The sequence below is a fragment of the Salmo salar genome, chromosome ssa28 (assembly GCF_905237065.1).
Source record: "Salmo salar chromosome ssa28, Ssal_v3.1, whole genome shotgun sequence".
Classification (NCBI taxonomy): domain Eukaryota; kingdom Metazoa; phylum Chordata; class Actinopteri; order Salmoniformes; family Salmonidae; genus Salmo; species Salmo salar.
Window position 1 is genome coordinate 14,927,490 of NC_059469.1, and position 14,524 is coordinate 14,942,013.

Sequence of the window (14,524 nt, forward strand, 5' to 3'; positions counted from 1 at the left end):
ATAGATGTGGTTGATTGGTTGGTCACTTGAGCAGTGCTATGCTTGAAAAGACCTTCTTACTCAAAGCCTGGAAGATGGAACTCCAGTGAACCTGCCATAATCATGTTTATAGTGTATGTGTTTACAACTGTGATTGGTCTTTTAACCCTTAACACTCGTATATGGGTTGAAAATAGCAGATGTGGGTACTGATAAAAGCGTATAAATTGGAACCCTCCAGCTCAGTAACATGCTATATATTACGTCATAGCTCAGGCTCTGCACTTCACAGCGTTGTATAGGTTTTGACTGACAGCCGTCCTGAACTTGAGCACTGCACGCGACAAGAGGTTGACCCCCTCCCTCCCCCAATTGGGTAACTTTGCTATTTTTTTGGTAGTCTGAGTGAGGTAAATGGTTTAAATTAAGAGGACTTTATGCATTTACCAAAGAATGGAGTTTCCCTGAGCAACTATCATCATTACTGCCCTTACAACCGGTATGTACTTCCAAAAATTGTCTAAATAATAAGTTACATACAACCGAGGGGGAAAAAATGCCTTGTTTGGAAAAAATCTGGTGTTATTTGAGGTGCAGAAGAGGTGGATTTGGCTCATGTGAACTTAGTCTAAGTAATGACTATAGTTGCTCAGCAAAACCCATTCCTTGGTAACTACCAAATGTATTTTGACATTATTTAGCTTGAAATGCTGGTGAATGGTAGATTTAATGGCTGCTTCCTAGGCTTAAAGCAGAATCTCCATATTCAACGTCTCCTATAAACCCAGATTCTGATTCACCAACAACACATCCCATGCACTTCAGACGTTGTACTGTTGAAAGTTTAATCACAGGGGAGTGGTGAAAGTGTCAAGCATGTCAGACTCCTTGGAATCCTAGTCAGAATCTCTCACGAGCTGACCTGAACTGTGGTCACTGAGCCGACCCACAGCTTAGGAACCACTGCTTAGTGTGTCTCTGTCTCTCTGTGTTTGTGTGTGTGTGTGTGTGTGTGTTCGGGCTGGGAATTTCCAGGAACTGCAGGAATACGATATTACGATACTTACACTACTGTTCAAAAGTTTGGGGTCACTTAGAGATTTCCTTGTTTTTGAAAGAAAAGCAAAAAAAATGTTTGTCCATTAAAATAACATCAAATTGATCAGAAATACTGTAGACATTGTTAATGTTGTAAATGACTATTGTAGCTGGAAACGGCTGATTAAAAAAATAAAATAATAATAATTTAAATGGAATATCTACATAGGCGTACAGAGGCCCATTATCAGCAACCATCACTCCTGTGTTCCAATGGCACGTTGTGTTTGCTAATCTAAGTTTACCATTTTAAAAGGCTAATTGAGCATTAGAAAACCCTTTTGCAATTATGTTAGCACTGCTGAGAACTGCTGTGCTGATTAAAGAAGCAATAAAACTGGCCTTTAGACTAGTTGAGCAACTGGAGCATCAGCATTTGTGGTTTCGATTACAGGCTCAAAATGGCTAGAAACAAATAACTTTCTTCTGAAACACGTCAGTATATTCTTGTTCTGAGAAATGAAGGCTATTGAAGATCTGACACAACGATGTGTACTACTCCCTTCACAGAACAGCGCAAACTGGCTCTAACCAGAATAGAAAGAGGAGTGGGATGCCCCGGTGCACAACTGAGTAAGAGGACAAGTACATTAGTGTCTCGTTTGAAAAACAGACGCCTCACAAGTCCTCAACTGGCAGCTTCATTAAATAGTACCCGCAAAACGCCAGTCTCAACGTCAACAGTGAAGAGGCTACTTCGGGATGCTAGCTTTCTAAGCATAGTTCCACTGTCCAGTGTTTTTATTTTTTTGTTTTATTTTTTTCCCATCTTAATCTTTTTTGGGCCAGTCTAAGAGATGGCTTTTTCTTTGCAACTCTGCCTAGAAGGCCAGCATCCCCGGAGTCGCCTCTTCACTGTTGACGTTGAGACTGGTGAGTAATCGCAGTCCTTATGTCTAGAAGCCTTTTATTTTTTTATTTTAATTTATTTGACTAGGCAAGTCATTTAAGAACACATTCTTATTTACAATGACGGCCTACCAAAAGGCGTCCTGCGGGGGACGGGGTTGGGATTAAACATTTTAATAAATGTTTAAAAAAAATATATAGGACAAAACACGATTCAACACAACACTACATAAAGAGAGACCTAAGGCAGCAACACAACATGGCAGCAGCACAATATGGTAGCAGCACAAGACAGGGTACAAACATTATTGGGCACAGACAACAGCACAAAGTGCAAGAAGGTAAAGCCAACAATACATCACGCGAAGCAGCCACAACTGTCAGTAAGAGTGTCTATGACTTAGTCTTTGAATGAAGAGATCGCGATAAAACTGTCCAGTTTGCGTGTTTGTTGCAGCTCGTTCCAGTCGCTAGCTGCAGCGAACTGAAAAGACGAGCGACCCAAGGATGTGTGCTTTGGGGACCTTTAACGGCATGTGACTGGCAGAACGGGTGTTGTATGTGGAGGATGAGGGCTGCGGTAGATATCTCAGATAGGGGGAGTGAGGCTCAAATGCATTAAGAAGGAAATAAATTACACAAATTAACTTTTAACAAGGCACACCTGTTAATTTAAATGCATTTCAGGTGACTACCTCATGAAGCTGGATGAGAGAATGCCAGGAGTGTGCAAAGCTGTCATCAAGGCAAAGGGTGGCTACATTGAAGAATCTCAAATATAAAATATTTTGATTTGTTTAACACTTTTTGGGTTACTACATGATTCCATATGTGTTATTTCATAGTTTTGATGACTTCACTATTATTCTACAATGTAGAAAATAGTGAAAATAAAGAAAAACCTTTGAATGAGTAGGTGACTGGTACTGTGTGTGTGTGTCTATGTAAACCTGCCTGTGTGTGTTTTTATCTCCAGCATGTTAACTCAACCCAACAGAAAACAGTGTTTACATATCACTATGACTGACAGTCTGGCCAGTCCCGCCCCCCCAGGGGTCAGTGTTACCACATGGAAATGTGAATCAGCTTAAGAAAACAGACCCCAGTGTCACTCAGCTAGTGTTTTTGTGACTTTTTCTCCTAAAAGATGCTGTAAGGTGTTAACTTGAACTGGTCCGCCCTCCTGTCCTGGTGGGTCGGTTGCGATTGACGAGGACATGCACAATCCATCTACTGAAGCTTTAGATACAAATAGGAAGAGTCTTAGAGAATGTGCAAGAGAGGGGGCATTGGTTGATCTACCTACAAGAGAATAATTGTGAGCAACACAAAGATGAAGAGAGTGTAGTAGAGTAGAGCTTTGAGAGAATATTGAGGCATGGACATCCAGGCAGACTTGGTGGTTCATCTCTCCTGTAGCTCTCTGTGTCAGCTAACAGACTGACTGACAGATAAACATATGGGACAGTAATTAGTCAGTCCTTCCAGAGCAGACCTTCCAGAGCCTCCTCAGCCCTGTCCTCCGTGGCTGATATTGACTATGGCTTGTCTGGATGTGGAGACCCCCTCGGTCTGCAGGGACAGTTTGGGATCAGGTGATTAGCTCTTTCAGCACTCGCTACAATGCCTGCCTGTCCACTTTTCTTGTTTATCAGTTGGTTGGCACATGGTGCTTGCAACACCAGAGTTGTGAGTTTGAGTTCTGCATGGGCCATAGACACAAAATGCATTTGTTAGCTAAATTAACAGAGAGATGTTATCGTATTGTATCATCAGTTACAGACAGTATTGTGTTAGACTGGCGATTCAGTGAGGGAGTGGAGGTAGTTTCTCAGGGTCGGATAAGGTTTCTGTCTGCTCAGAATGACTGAGGTCACAGGCTACATACTTTAATGTGACGGATGTGTCACATAGAGGGTTTAGCCACTAATGGTACAACTCAAAATGCATGTTCTGAATTCATCTAGTAGACTGTTTTTGTCTGGCTAATCAATTTGGTTTCCAGGTTGCAATAATGTTGTCGTTATTGTAACAGGAAGGAAACACTAAGCTTGGGTGGCATACCGTATGCTGGGTTATTTGGAAAAAGACACGGGATGGTTTTTCAATACTGCCAGGGGTGTTGCCACAGGGGTGTTGCCACAGGGGCGTTGCCAGCTGTAATCTTGTACCCATTCGTTTGAACCCCACTCTTAGATCTGCTATTGTTAGCTCAAAAGAAGAGCCCACTGTGGTCTGCTCACCCAGTCCTTTTAGTTCAAATGTGAATTCCATAAACTTGAATACCCCTGGGTTTTCAAATCACGTAGAGTGCTTGGGCTGTTACATGGGCTTCGGTTGCTATCATGCAAGTCAGTTTATAACATTCCATCATTGGTTACTGAGTTCCTCGTATTGACATTGGCTGCAGACTTAGGACCTAATGGTGCTAACCTTAAATTCAAAAAGTAATTCAAATGTCTTCTTCCTTTTACTAATAGGGATAGACCAAATGGTGCAGTTCTGTGCAATCTTATAGCCATACCAACTTTATCAATATCAACCATCCGACAAGGCCCACAACCGCCTATTGAACGTAGCTTGTTGGAGTTTCCATGTGACTTTAAAAATCATAAAGGACTTGGGTTGATGCATCTGAACATTAGGAGCTTACTTCCTAAACTAGATTTCATTCAGAAATCTGGGCTATGCAGAAAAATCTGGACGTTCTGGTATTGACTGAAACCTGGATATCTGGGGACATTCTGGACTCTGATATTAATGGTTATCATGTGTTCAGAGCTGACAGACAGAGTAGAGGTGGTGGAGTGGCCATTTTTATCCAAAAAAATCTGTCTCTTTGGTGAAATCCATTTCCCTTGCCCAAAAATTGTAGCTACTATCTTTTAAGCCTTTGTCTGGAGAAGAATGCGTCCATAACTGTTATAGGAGTCTGTCCTCCCTCGGCTAACCTTTTGTGCACTCGCGGAGTTAACTAGTTTGCCTTCTTTTACTAAATCAGAAGTTATTATTCTGGGTGACCTGAATTATGATTGTGAAATGCAGGCTTCAGACGATCTAAAAGATGTTTAATGAGCTAAACCTCACTCAGCTGGTGGCTAAGTCTACACGGCCCAACCCTAAAGATCCTTCAAAGTCAAATCTGATTGGTCTTATTTTAACCAATACACCAGAGAAATCTGTCTCTACTAGTGTCTTCGCCCAAGACATTAGTGACCATTGCCCAGTTGTTTGTGTCATACATGTGAGAATACTAAAATCTAAGCCTTGTGTCATCACAAAGAGGAACTAAAAAGAATTCAGTGAACAGGCTTTTTTACACTTTATTTTAGTGAACTTGATTGTATTTCAGCTATCCCTGAAACTGATATAGCATTTAGCCTCTTTGCAGAAGTCGTCAATACTATTGGGGATAATCATGCTCCGTTCCAAAAATGAAGATCGAATGCCTTGTACACTCCGGATTTATCAGAAGTCATTCATAAGAGATGACGCTTGTGTCAAGGCCGGGTACACAGGCTTAGGTCCAGACTGGCAAGCTTTTAAGAAACTGAGGAATCAAATCATTGTGCAAAAAACCCCCCCAGAAAGGCTAATGATTATTATGTAACCGCTCCTTCAAATTGTAATAGGAATCCGGCTAAATTCTGTAAAACTGTCAAATACCTGAAGGGTTCTACTTCCTCCTCTACCAGAACAAATGAATTTAGATACTGGCCTCATTACGGAAAGAAATGCCGTCATTGATGCGTTTTATTTCGGCAGGCTATCTCTTTGAAAGAACTTCTACGCCTGTTCACAATGTTATTGGTCTGAATGCTGATAAAGGAAACATGCTGAATGATCAGAGAAATTATATTCTCAGCTTTTCTTTTAGGCTATTTGCAGAATAATAAGTCCTGGATGCTTTGCTAGCAATAGACAACAGGAATTCCACACGGGCCAACCAATTGGATCCTGGTCTGCTTAAGTGCGTAGCGCCCATCATTGTTGGCTCAATAACCCACATTTGTTTTATTTAACATTGTTATCAGGAAATATTCCAGAAGTCTGGTAATCAGCTCTTGTTCTGCCACTCCATAAGGGTGGGGATAGTAGGAATCTTAATCATTATCGCCCCATTTCAAGGCTTCGTTGTCTAGCTAAGATTCTCGAATCGTTGGTAAATTTACAACTTTGCTCTTTTTTTATCTGCATCGAATGTAAACCAGTTAGGGTTTGGGCCTGGACATAGCAATATAACAACAACCACTTTAGTTGTTAATGATCTTGTCAATGCTTTAGACACTACAATGAAATGTGCTGCTTTGTTTGTGGACCTGTCAAAAGCGTTTGATAATGTTCATCATGCTATTTTATTTAATAAGTTGTCCTCTATAGGCCTGAGCTCTGACGCCTGTTCATCATTTCTTGATTATCTTAGTGACAGAATTCTGGCCATCGTGATTGATGGGTTAAAGTCTGAATTTCTTGAAGTGCATAAATGTGTACCACAGGTCTTTTTTGGGACCTGTTCTCTTCACTATTTATACAAACACCATTGGTCAATCTGCTAAAAATGGTCAAATTCATCAATATGCGGATGATGCTATTGCCCCGACTGTTGATCTAGCTTTTTCAAAACTACAGTCAGATTTCATAGCTATGCAGAAATCCTTTGCTGATTTAAAACTTGTACAAAATGAATGTTGTGTTTAAACTCACGTAAGAATGTTTCAGATGGATTACATGTTCACTCATTAGATGGTTATCCAGTGGAACGTGTTCGCTCATATAAGGGCTGTCCCCAATTTGTTTTAAATAATAATCTTGGTTGACCGATAGTTGTCTGGTTTTTCAGACAATCGATTGGTCGAAATTCTAAAACGTATGTTTTTCCATATAAAGACACACCCTACAGTGCATTTGGGAATTATTCAGACCCCTTCCCCTTTTCCACATTTTGTTACGTTACAGCCTTATTCTAAAATTGTTTAAAAGTAAAAAAATGTTTAAAAAAATATCTTATTTACATAAGTATTCAGACCTTTTGCTATGAGACTTGAAATTTAGCTCAGGTGCATCCAGTTTCCATTGATCATCCTTGAGATGTTTCTACAACTTGATTTGGAATCCGCCTGTGGTAAATTCAATTAATTGGACATGATTTGGAAAAACACACCTGTCTATCTAAGGTCCCACAATTGACAGTGCATGTTGGAGCAAAACCAAGCCATGAGTTCGAAGGAATTGTCCGTAGAGCTCCGAGACAGGATTGTGTCGAGCCACAGATCTGGGGAAGGGTACCAAAACATTTCTGCAGCATTGAAGTTCCCCAAAAACACAGTGGCCTCCATTCTTCTTTAATGGAAGAAGTTTGGAACCACCAAGACTCTTCCTGGAGCTGGCCGCCCGGCCAAACTGAGCAATCGGGAGAGAAGGGCCTTGGTCAGGGAAGTGACCAAGAACCCAATGGTCATTCTGACAGAGCTCCAGAGTTCCTCTGTGGAGATGGGAGAAGCTTCCAGAAGGACAACCATCTCTGCAGCACTCCACCAATCAGACCTTTATGGTAGAGTGGCAAGACGGAAGCTACTTCTCAGTGGCAGGGACTGGGAGACTAGTCAGGAGCAAGGGAAAGATGAACGGAACAAGACATTGCTACAAGTCTCAATGTCTTTGAGTGGCCCAGCCAGAGCCCGGACCTGAACCCGATTTGAACATCATCTCTGGAGAGACCTGAAAACAGCTGTGCAGCAACGCTCCCCATCCAATCTGACAAGAGCTTGAGAGCATCTGCAGAGAAGAATGGGAGAAACTCCCGAAATACAGATGTGCCAAGCTTGTAGCGTCATACCCAAGAAGACTCAAGGCTGTAATCACTGCCAAAGATGCTTCAAAGTACTGAGTAAAGGGTCTGAATACTTACGTAAATGTGATGGCTTGGTTTTTGCTCTGACATGCACTGTCAACTGTGGGACCTTATATAGACAGGTTTGTGTCTTTCCAAATCATGTCCAATCAATTGAATTTACCACAGGTGGACTCCAATGACGTTGTAGAAACATCTCAAGGATGATCAATGGAAACGGGATTCACCTGAGCTCAATGTGGAGTCTCATAGCAAAGGGTCTGAGTACTTCTGTAAATAAGGCAATTCTGTTGAAAAAATGTATACATTTGCTAAAATTTCTTAAACCTGTTTTGCTTTTTCATTATGGGGTATTGTGTGTAGGTTGATATTTTTTGTATTATTCCTTTTTAGAATAAGGCTGTAATGTAACAAAATGTGAAAAAGTCAAGGGTCTGAATTCTTCCCCAATGCACATTATATTGTTTCTATATTTTCATATTTTATTCTAGAGGGTACATTTGGAAAAGAGAGACCTAGGTATCTTTGTCTACCCTGTCAAAATAAAAGTTAAATATAAAAATACTGTCAAAGATTTCTTTGAAGTTTTTCTATAAATATTAATATTTGTAGCTACTTTTTAAGTTAATACCTGCGGTCAACTTGTGCATACGTTAGGAGATTGAGCATACTGCGTTCTTCATTCCACCTGTCACATTACTTTACATCTCAGATGAGCCAGTCACACGTTTGTTTGTAAATAGCACAACGGGAGAAAGCGACCTGGTGAGTCCGTAGCGTTCTATGTCTATTGGCGAATCTCTGTTGTGCGGTGCACATGAGGTGATTTTACATTTGTATGTAATTCACTACTAAATGTAGATGGCCTATGTCTTCATGCCAGAAGTCAAAAAGCTCTGGATTAGTTATTTCTTCCCTGTGCTTCCTAATAGTGTTTTTTTTTCTTTTTAATAGTGTTTTTTTTTCTTTTCTTCTTCTCCCATCTGTGCCTTGTACACGCATGCTTTTCTGAAGAGCAGCACATCACAACTTTGTTCATTTGCACAATTTCTCTCATTCACTTTCGCATGTAAATGTCCACACTCACCGAAAATGACATTCGGTAGCTATTGGCTATGCTTGTATAACTTTATGATCTGGATTTTGCTCTCTTTGCAATTAGTTTATGTTCGTTTTCACTCGTTAGCATTTAGCTGATAGCGTCTATGTGATCTCGCTATTAGTTTGTGCTAATTATGTTAGCTTTCTGGTACTAGAGGCCCAATGGGCTTTTCTTGTGTGCTATGCCGGTAATACCATAAATCCTGGGATGAGAGAAGGACGGTATGAAAATCTAGATACCGCCCAAGCCTAGTAATCAAGTACATGTAGGCTAGCTGATTTATCTGTTTGAAATCATGTTTTGCCTGTTTAGCTATTTGAGATAATTCACAATTCCCCCTGATATCTGTTCCTGTACAATTTTCCAATGCTTTTGATTATTGAAATTAGTTTAGGCTGGATTTGATTAGCCTTGGCTGCAGCTAAAAGGAACAAAGAATGAAACCGTTTTAAGTAATTCAATTATTGTTCAGAAAAGGGATTCAAGTGAAACCAACCAGGCTTGTTAATGATTTGACGGACATTCCATTGTTGTCACACTGCTGGTGGTAAAGGAAGTGAATTGTGGTGGCTGTGGGAGTCCAAACTCTGCTGGTCTGTGTGTCTAGCGTTCTAACAGAACCTCAGATTCCTCAGTTACTCATGATGACTTTAGACCCGCAGATGCAGGCAGTTTCTGGTTGTGTTTACTGAAGAGTCTACATTTCTTTCTCGCTCTCCCCCCCAACAGTCCTTCAGCTGAGGCTACAGCAGAGACGTACCCGTGAGCAGCTGGTAGACCAGGGCATCATGCCTCGTGAGTATGGCCACTGCCACTTCATGTAGTCATAATTGAGTTATGTGTTAGAGTTAGAGGTGTCTGTTGAGAAGCTGACAATGTGTTTCTCTCCATGCAGCTCTAAAGAGCCCAGCGGCATTTCATGAGCAGATACGCAGCCTAGAGAGAGCCAGGGTAAGAGCTCAGCCTTGCAAATACATTCCCCAATATATTCAGTATTCTTGTATGGACATTTCTTGAAAATGCCCTGTCCCCGTCTTCCCTTTCCCAGACTGAAAACTTCCTGAAACACAAGATCCGCAGCCGACCAGAGAGATCTGAACTGGTCAGAATGCACATCCTCAAGGAGACTGGGGCAGAGCCCTCCCTGCAGGCCACCCAGATGAAGCTGAAGAGGGCCAGGCTGGCTGACGACCTGAATGAGAAGCTGGCCCAGCGCCCCGGCCCCATGGAACTGGTAGAAAAGAACATTCTGCCTGTAGAACCCAGAGTCAAGGAGGCCATCATTGGTAAGGCCTGAGAGAGAGAGAGAGAGAGAGAGAGAGAGAGAGAGAGAGAGAGAGAGAGAGAGAGAGAGAGAGAGAGAGAGAGAGAGAGAGAGAGAGAGAGAGAGAGAGAGAGAGAGAGAGAGAGAGAGAGAGAGAGAGAGAGAGAGAGAGAGAGAGAGAGAGAGAGAGAGAGAGAGAGAGAGAGAGAGAGAGAGAGAGAGAGAGAGAGAGAGAGAGAGAGAGAGAGAGAGAGAGAGAGAGAGAGAGAGAGAGAGAGAGAGAGAGAGAGAGAGAGAGAGAGAGAGAGAGAGAGAGTATCAGGAGTCTGAGTGTAGGAGTGCTGAATTAGGATCACTTTTGTTTTTTAGATCATAATAAATACGATTAGATGGACAGCCTGAACCTGCCTAAATCACAGAATTCTGAGGCCTGTTTGTTCACCTTTACCTCGTTCTAAACTTGATGTGGACCTTTTGGTTAATGTGCTGTGTTAATGTTGAATGTGTTGGTCCCTCAGTAAACTACCCCAAAGCGCTGGACGCGTACGGGTTTGAGGAGGACAGCGGGGACGCCCTGTCTCCAGAGCAGCCGGCCAGCCATGAGTCCAAGGCCTCCACACCCTCCCCTGGGGAACCTCGGGCCCTGGAGGCCCCCTGCCCACCACCGCTGCCCACAATAACCAACAATCACACAATCCTACAGGTAGGACTAGGGAGGTTCTTTATCCACTTGAATTTCCTTTTGAAGGACAATACATATGCTTCATCATACCTAGAGTTGCGAAGGGAGGGTATATTACTTGAAACTTTCAGAGTTTACCAGTAAACTACCAGAATTTTGGTAGCTTTCAAGTTTGGGGGGGAATTTTATAAGATGACATCTAGTGGCCTTTTTGGGTACTACAGATTATCACAGGTCTGGTCCTCTGTGTAAAATATAAAAAAATTATCCATTTAATGACATAGCTGTAAAACATCTTATATATAAACCATCAACTTAGTGAATACCATTGGTGTTTTAATATGAGGGCTTCAGCATGAAATATATTGTATATTTCTTTAGTTATTTATTTTACTATGTCAATGTCTTTGTTATCAATGTTTTGCCACCAAACTGGTGGCAGTTGTGAAAGATTTATAGTTGAAAGACTCAGTTAATTTAAAATAATGCTGTTGTTGATTTTAGATGCTTTTTTCATTACTTAGGCTATTTTCTCTTGAACAATATGGTCTATCCACTAGAGCAGTGTTTCCCAACTCCAGTCCTCAGGTACCCTCCAAAAGTACACATTTTTGTTGTAGCCGCAGACAAGCACACCTGATTCAACTTGTCAGTGAATCATCAAGCTCTCAATGAGTTGAATCAGGCGAGTTTGTCCGGGGCTACAACAAAAATGTGTGCTGATGGAGGTACTTGAGGACTGGAGTACTTGAGGACTGGAGTAGGGAAACCTGGACTAGAAACTCATGGAAAATATGGACACACGTGTATAAAAAATGTGTATGTATATGAATACATTTTTTTATTTTTTATTATCCAAGTATAAATGACCAAAGTAACTTTGGTAAATTACCAGTAGCTTTGCAACCCTAATCATACCTCTCTTTCTTTGTCTACCCCTGAATGTTTGTAATAATTTAGGTAAATGTTCAGAGAAATGCAAATTATTAACAAGAAACTTAGTTATGTAAGTTATAGGCTTACAGTTATGACTGAAATCTGTTCTTCTGTCTTCTGTCCCAGCCCTTTCCTGTTGTCACCCAGACAACGGCAGACTTCCTCAAAGCTCTCTCCACCAAAGAGCTGCCAGTCAGTCGCCCAGCACCCGCGTCTCAGCCAATCGTCACTGTCGTTCCTTCAAAGCCAGGGCCCACCCTAGTGAAAGTAAGCAGACACATTGTTCTGTCTACTGTTTAGGAAAGTATACTTTCTAAACATCAAACTTCACATTGAAACAAAAGCTCAGTCTTTGAACTAGCATTGAATCCAAATCGCTGAATAAATAAAGGTAAATATATCTTTCTGTACTAAAATCTGGATTGTCATCTTTCAGTCATTGAAAAAAAACAGTACTTGAGTCACTTCTGAACACAGATTGTCAGACCTGTCCCTGTTCATTAAAACAAGTCTGTAAAAATCAAATGTATTTGTCACATACACATGGTTAGCAGGTGTTAATGCAAGTGTAGCGAAATGCTTGTGCTTCTAGTTCTGACCATGCAGTAATATCTAACAAGTAATATAACCTAACAATTCCACAACAACTACCTAATACATACAAGTGTAAAGGAATTAATACGAATATGTACATAAAAATATATAAATGAGTGATGGCCGAACGGCATAGGCAAGATGCAGTAGATGGTATAGAGTACAGTATATACATATGAGATGAGTAATGTAGGGTATGTAAACATTATATGAAGTGGCATTGTTTAAAGTGGCTAGTGATACATTTAATTACATCAAGATGGCAAGATGCAGTAGATGGTATAGCGTACAGTATATACATATGAGATGAGTAATGCAGGGTATGAAAACATATAAAGCGGCATTGTTTAAGGTGGCTAGTGATACATCTAATTACATCAAGATGGCAAGATGCAGTAGATGGTATAGAGTACAGTATATACATATGAGATGAGTAATGTAGGTTATGAAAACATTATATAGAGTGGCATTGTTTAAAGTGGCTAGTGATACATTACATCAAGATGGCAAGATGCAGTAGATGGTATAGAGTACAGTATATACATATGAGATGAGTAATGTAGGTTATGAAAACATTATATAGAGTGGCATTGTTTAAAGTGGCTAGTGATACATTACATCAAGATGGCAAGATGCAGTAGATGGTATAGAGTACAGTATATACATATGAGATGAGTAATGAAGGTTATGAAAACATTATATAGAGTGGCATTGTTTAAGGTGGCTAGTGATACATTACATCAAGATGGCAAGATGCAGTAGATTGTATAGAGTACAGTATATACATATGAGATGAGTAATGTAGGTTATGAAAACATTATATAGAGTGGCATTGTTTAAAGTGGCTAGTGATACATCTAATTACATCAAGATGGCAAGATGCAGTAGATGGTATAGCGTACAGTATATACATATGAGATGAATAATGTAGGTTATGAAAACATTATATAGAGTGGCATTGTTTAAAGTGGCTAGTGATACATCTAATTACATCAAGATGGCAAGATGCAGTAGATGGTATAGCGTACAGTATTTACATATGAGATGAATAATGCAGGTTATGTAAACATTATATAATATAAATAGTATAAAGTGGCTAGTGATAAATTGATTCTATCAATTTTCCCATTATTAAAGTGGCTAGAGATTTGAGTCAGTATGTTGGCAGCAGCCACTCAATGTTAGTGATGGCTGTTTAACAGTCTGATGGCCTTGAGATAGAAGCTGTTTTTCAGTCTCTCGGTCCCAGCTTTGATGCACCTGTACTGACCTCGCCTTCTGGATGATAGCGGGGTGAACAGGCAGTGGCTCTGGTGGTTGTTGTCCTTGATGATCGTTTTGGCCTTCCTGTGACATCGAGTGTTGTAAGTGTCCTGGAGGGCAGGTAGTTTGCACCCGGTGATGCGTTGTGCAGACCTCACTACCCTCTGGAGAGCCTTCCGGTTATGGGCGGAGCAACTGCCGTACCAGGCGGTGATACAGCCCGACAGGATGCTCTCGATTGTGCATCTGTAAAAGTTTGAGAGTGTTTTTGGTGACAAGCCGAGGCGCTGCTGCGCATTCTTCACCACGCTGTCTGTGTGGGTGGTCCATTTCAGTTTGTCCGTGATGTGTACGCCGAGGAACTTAATACTCTCCACCTTCTCCACTACTGTCCCGTCGATGTGGATAGGGTGCTGCTCCATCTGCTGTTTCCTGAAGTCCACGATCATCTCCTTTGTTTTGTTGACGTTGAGTGTGAGGTTATTTTCCTGACACCACACTCCAAGGGCCCTCACCTCCTCCCTGTAGGCCGTCTCGTCATTGTTGGTAATCAAGCCTACCACTATAGTGTCGTCTGCAAACTTGATGATTGAGTTGGAGGCGTGCATGGCCACGCAGTCGTGGGTGTACAGGAGAGGGCTGAGAACGCACCCTTGTGGGGACCCAGTGTTGAGGATCAGTGGGGGGGAGATGTTGTTACCTACCCTCACCACCTGGGGGCGGCCCGTCAGGAAGTCCAGGACCCAGTTGCACAGGGCGGGGTCGAGACCCAGGGTCTCGAGCTTAATGACGAGTTTGGAGGGTACTATGGTGTTAAATGCTGAGCTGTAATCGATGAACAGCATTCTTACATAGGTATTCCTCTTGTCCAGATGGGTTAGGGCAGTGTGATGGCGATTGCGTCGT

General features: G+C 41.5%; 1 protein-coding gene across 1 annotated transcript in view; it reads left to right on the forward strand.

Moving 5' to 3' along the window:
• mrtfba (myocardin related transcription factor Ba) overlaps positions 1-14,524 on the forward strand; it is a 55,867-nt gene that overhangs the window by 25,707 nt on the left and 15,636 nt on the right. Inside the window, 5 exon segments of the mRNA XM_014179672.2 lie at positions 9,609-9,674; positions 9,775-9,830; positions 9,928-10,165; positions 10,662-10,846; positions 11,888-12,028. Coding sequence (XP_014035147.2) covers positions 9,609-9,674; positions 9,775-9,830; positions 9,928-10,165; positions 10,662-10,846; positions 11,888-12,028 — 686 coding nt within the window.